General features: G+C 51.9%; 1 protein-coding gene across 1 annotated transcript in view; it reads right to left on the bottom strand.

The window, feature by feature from the left end:
* Positions 1-4,444: 4,444 nt before the first annotated feature.
* The window catches only part of MTUS2 (microtubule associated scaffold protein 2), an 85,708-nt gene continuing 84,692 nt past the window's right edge, over positions 4,445-5,460 (bottom strand). Inside the window, exon 9 of the mRNA XM_006158416.3 lies at positions 4,445-5,194. Within this exon, the coding sequence (XP_006158478.1) occupies positions 4,981-5,194 (214 nt within the window). The 3' untranslated portion in view covers positions 4,445-4,980. The remainder of the gene's footprint in view (positions 5,195-5,460) is intronic.

The raw sequence follows: 5,460 nt of genomic DNA, 5'->3' as shown, positions 1-5,460 counted from the left end.
ATCACCTCCCAGGGGGTATGACCATGCCACAATCCCTTCTCCATTCTCCTCTCAGGATTTTGGGCTCGCACACCCATGTGTCTGGTGTGAATTTCAAGCCGGTGGGTCCAGGATTTGAACCGTGGTCAGCCATGCAGGAGTCCAGCACCTTAACCACCACACTACCTGCCAGCCTCTTAGCAATTTCTTAGAAAATACTCAGCTGGGGTACATCTAGCCCTGCGGAACAATTCCAGTCTGAGGTCACCTAAGGGACTGTCACCCAGAGCAAGTTTCCCCTGTGTGGTTCGGCTAGGACACACTTCTGGCGAATCAAAAGCTGTCCTCAAATAGCATTCACAGTAATAAGGGGCCCAATGGAACTACAGCCCAGAGTAACAGCCCCAGCCTTGCTCAGTCACCACACAGACCTGGGCAGGGACTGGGGCTGTGCAGGGAGGGTTAGAACCAACTGGAAAACCCTGTTGGCCCCTGTTTAAAGAGCGTTTACTTTTACCAAATGAAGCCTGTCCAGCAAGCCATAAATACAGCCCTTACAAGAAGTGCAGTGTGAAAAAGCTTTGAGGATGAAACGGGCAGTACCTTTGCTAATAGGGGGGCTAGATGGAGGGAACTTCTTGGCCACATGCCTAATTCCAGCAGATTCAGGACTGGGTAGGGAAGAAAGGACCAGGCTGGCTGGGACTTGGCTGTGGATACTCTTCATTTCAGCTGCTTAAAACAAGGCAGCCATGGGACCAGCAGTTGACATAATGGCTATGTCCCTGGACTCCCATGTAGTTGACGGTGGTTCGAGTCTCGGACCCAGTAGCTTAAACTCACGTCAGGCACGTGTGCGTGCGTGCCCAAGATCCTGAGAGGAGAATGGAGGAAGAAGGGACTGTGGTGTGGCCATCCCTCCTCGGGAGTGATTTCTTTCTTCCTGTCTGTCTTTCTGGTGAGCGCACGCACCCTATAGCAAAAACCTCTCCAAAAAAAACAAACCAAAAATCCAAGGCAGCCACTTGGGACCAGCAGATGGTATAATGGTTATGTCGCTGGACTCCCAGATGGCTGACTGCAGTTCAAGTCCTGGACCCAGAGGCTTGAAACTCACGCTGGGGACGTGTGTGTGCTTCCCCAAAATCTCAAGAAGAGAATGGAAGAGAAGAGACCGCGGCATGGCCATCCCCCCAGGGGGTGATTTCTCGCTTTCTGTTTCTGTCTCTCTAGTGAGTGCACGCGCCCTATACCATAATAAGGCAGCCCATGCTGGGAGCCCTGTAGGAGCGCAGTTGCTCCTGTGCAGTGCGAGTGGGAGCAGCGGGGCCCACTACTGCCAGGTTCACTTGGGTACGATTCAGCGAGAACCCGCCATGCCCAGACAGCAGCCGTGCTCAGTTGGCTGTGGAACAGGTACCTGAGGGGACAGGCCGTGGCACAGGCACGTGTCCAGGGGCTTCCGAGCTCAGAGGTACAGGGCACCCCCGACCTACGTGGTGCTGGCACTGGAAAACACTTAGAGGCAGGCAGGATGGGGAGCAGACACTTCCGCATCGAAAGCAGTGAACAAGTCCTGGCTGTGCTTGGGACTGTGCTTGGGTGGCACAGGGAGAGCCACAGTTCGACAGGGTCCTGTGTCCCCTGTCAGCAAGGGTACCACACTAGGAGGGCCCGTGAGAGGAGCGCTCAGACACGAATGGACACGACTTAGGGCAGGTCAGCTCTCTTGGGGTAGAAACGATCACGTAGGTGGTCTGAGCTGGAAACAGTGATGGGGGTGGTCCTCCATTTTTGGTGTCCTTTTCCAACCGACTCCAGCCCCAACCTGGCCTCCTGCAGAAGGCCTCGTGGAGTAGGGCCACTGTGCTCCCCCAGTCCAGGGCATGGGCTGCTTAAGATCCTGCTGGAAGGCTGGACGTGGGCACCTCAGCAGCATCTTTGGGTTGGGGGTTGGGGGGAGTCTCGAGACTTTCCTCAGTGACAGGGAGCTGCCTCTGGGACACACAGAGAAAAACACCTCCCTCGCACCTCCCTGCCTGGAATCCCCAGTCTGTGAAGGACAGGTCTCCAAGTACACCATGTGAACATCACAGCAAGTCCCTCAAGTTCATTTTAATAGGCTTTAGAATTCAACATAAATATGCAACACAGAAAACCGTAGGGGCAGGAAAAGGAATGTCGTGACCTCATTCGACCAATCACAGAGTGCCATCCCCCGCTCCCACCCGTCCTGACAGCCAGCCAGAGCCTCCTCCCAGTGGGTGGCGGGCAGGGACTGGGCAAGGTGGTGACAGGCCACCTACAGGTCGCCCAGCAGCCAAGGAGACTCTGGTGATGTTGGCCAGTCTGTGTGAAGCGGGTGGGGCGTCGCTCCAGCCTGGGAGGTGGGCAGAGGCTGGCTGGTGTGCTGCAGAAGCTCCAAATCCTAACGGTGTCGGGGGTGGAAGTGTGGAAGAGGCGGCGGCATGGCAGCTGTGTGAGGCTCAGGTGAGGAGTCGTACAAGACGGGTTTCCATGATGAAAAATCGAGGCCAGGGCCACATGGGAATTCACTCAAGCTCCCCAGGCCAGGGCCGTGAGGACGAAGCTCGAGTCCACCTAATGAGGGATTACTTAGTGCTAACATAGCTACAACTTGGACCGCAACAGCCTAACGCACGGCACCACATTCTAACATCACACCGAAGTCTGTATTGCTGTGTAACTGCATTGAGCAGGTGCGGTGATGGACGCGGTTCCTAATTCGGAGAGCTAAGCTGCAGCCGAACTTGTGTCTGCAGGTTGTGCCTGCTACAAGAATAAATAGTTGTGTATTTAGTCAACGTGGCATGATCTACTCTAACGGATGCCCAACTCAATATTACAGTATCATGCAGAGCCACTAAAGGAAAAAGAAATGTCTCTTCGATGTGTATCTGCTGTGCGTGTCCCCAGAATGGGCAAGACCCTTGGAAAACTGGTGTACCTGAGGCCGGGAAGCCCAACCTGGAAGGGTGTGTGGAACACAGCTTATGCCTGCTTTTGTATTGGGCACACACGCGATCCTGGGCAGGCCCAGTCCTTCCAAGGGCCGTTTCTTGCTGGCTCCCTGGCTCTGGCCCCTGCAGGATCCCGCCATGGGTCATCTAGCTGTGGGTAAGCTCAAAGACAGGCCTGTGCTCGGGACAAGTTTTAGGGGCCGCAGAGAGAAAAGTGCAGGGTCTTTGTCACAGACAGGGAACAAAGGCATCCTTATCATCACCATGTCGACAGGTAAAACTACTTCTTTCCTTTTGTGTTTCATGCTCCTAGTCTTCAAAGCACTACACGAATACCTCGCACATTCTAATTCTACCATTTCAGAGACACGTGCCAGTCCAGGAGCCAGTGACCCCTGGCTGGCTGTTTTACTGGGCCCCTCTGGTCAAGAGAACCTTCTGGGCCAAACATGAGACCACTGTCGGCATGGCTTGATCATCCATTAGACAGGACAGCTGGGTTTCTGGGAGGTCGTGGGATGATCTAGCACGGCTTAGAGCTGGTCCCCAAGGAGAGAAATGTTGGTTTTCTGGAAGCCCCTGCTAGAACCCCGAACACTCAATGTGCAGTGACGGGCTGAGTTCTAGAACCAAAGTGAAGGGGGGGTGGCCTATGAAATGAGGCCTGAGGGTCATAGGTCAATGAGTCGACCATTTACAGCATCGCATCAGAGCCAGTCACACAGAACGCCAGAGTACGCGTCTCCGCTCTGTGACTGGTCGAAATACGGACCCTGTCAGCAGTTTGCCTCTCGAGGATGGGGCACGGATGGTCTTGGTCCTCTCCAGGGTCCTCCTCACCCCCACTCTAAAAGGTCCTGCTCTTCTGTGTTTTCCCAAGAGTGCAATAATAGCTTAATGTCTGATTCTGAGATGCCACTTAGGAAAAAAAGCAAAACTTGTGTTTACAAGACAATAGATGAGCCACTGTCACGAGGAACACCTGCAAAACTCCTAAACCCCCTTGGGTTTCCCACTGCTCTTCCTCATCCACTCATGACAGGAGGACTGAGAATTAAAACTCGCGATGGAAGAATAGTGACCTCATGTCATGTTGACTAAGAAGCTGATTGTTCCAAAGGCAGCTACCGATCACAAGTCGCTGGTGTTCGTGTTACATGGAGTACCACGTGGTGGGAGGTTGAAAGGCGCTTCTTCTCTGTATCTTTTTTTTTTTTTTTTCCTTTTTCTATTTTGGGTAGAAAGATTCCTGGGAAGCTAGGTAGAAATGCATTTTCATTTCCCAATAATTCTTAGGCACAAGTTAGAAAACGGCTGACCTTCACTAAAATATGTCAGCACTTCATGTTATAAAAAATGCGATTCAGACCCGCCGCATGTGTATATATGTATAGCTAAATATACACACATGTCGGGGCAGTACACAAGGAGTTTTCAATGTATATTCAAATTTGTCTGTCTCTTGTTTTTTTTGTTTTCCTTTTTCTATTTTGGGTAGAAAGATTCCTGGGAAGCTAGGTAGAAATGCATTTTCATTTCCCAATAATTCTTAGGCACAAGTTAGAAAACGGCTGACCTTCACTAAAATATGTCAGCACTTCATGTTATAAAAAATGCGATTCAGACCCGCCGCATGTGTATATATGTATAGCTAAATATACACACATGTCGGGGCAGTACACAAGGAGTTTTCAATGTATATTCAAAACTGAGCTATTTGTAACTAACCTGAAATTCTGCAGTGAAAGTTCATTGCTCAAGGGCCACTGGAGTTGTCTTTCTTTTGGCTCTAACTGTGGTAAAACGTTTGCACATCAGACTCTACCATTTACACTTCCCTAAGTGCCCATACCAGACAGCCTTACATGGGGATCAGCAGAGGACGCTGTCTAGGATGCAGTATGCAGCTACTGAGCATGCGTGCAGGGCTGGCTCTGGGCCAGCACCTGGTCAGTACTCCTTCATGGTGGACACGCTTGGTGGGCGAGAAGCCAGAGCTCCTAGAGGCTGCATGATGGCGTCATCTGGGTGTCGTGCTAACTCTGGCTGGAGAAGAGGGCCCCGAGGAGGAGCCACGGTAAACTGGGGATGTGGGAGACAGTTTAACTGGGCTGGTTGGGTCCCCAGTTTGGAGCTTCCAAAGCAGCTCTTCGTTGGTTCGGCTCAATCTCTTCTTCTCCTGGGTTTCCTTCTCAACGTACTCTTGGAGATTAGCATTTTCCTCTGACAGCTGCCTGTGAGGGCAGAATGACAGACAATCAAGTGGTACTCAAGCTGACAGACATTTAACTGAGATCGGGCAAAGGGGTGCAGGGAAAAGGGAGAAAGTGGCTGATGTCCACAGGGAGAAATGGGGCCAAGTTGGACCTTGGTTGAAAGATAATTTGTTTGTCTTGCTGATCAACTCTGTTCCCAGAGCTTCTCTGCAAACACCTTGTCAGCTCACAGGCCCTCTGCCCGGTCAGTGGACAGGGCAGAGGCCAGAAGCTGACAAAGGAGG

Source organism: Tupaia chinensis, unplaced genomic scaffold (assembly GCF_000334495.1).
Source record: "Tupaia chinensis unplaced genomic scaffold, TupChi_1.0 Scaffold000597_1, whole genome shotgun sequence".
NCBI classification, from domain to species: Eukaryota; Metazoa; Chordata; class Mammalia; order Scandentia; family Tupaiidae; genus Tupaia; species Tupaia belangeri.
This window is presented reverse-complemented; position numbering and strand designations above follow the sequence as displayed.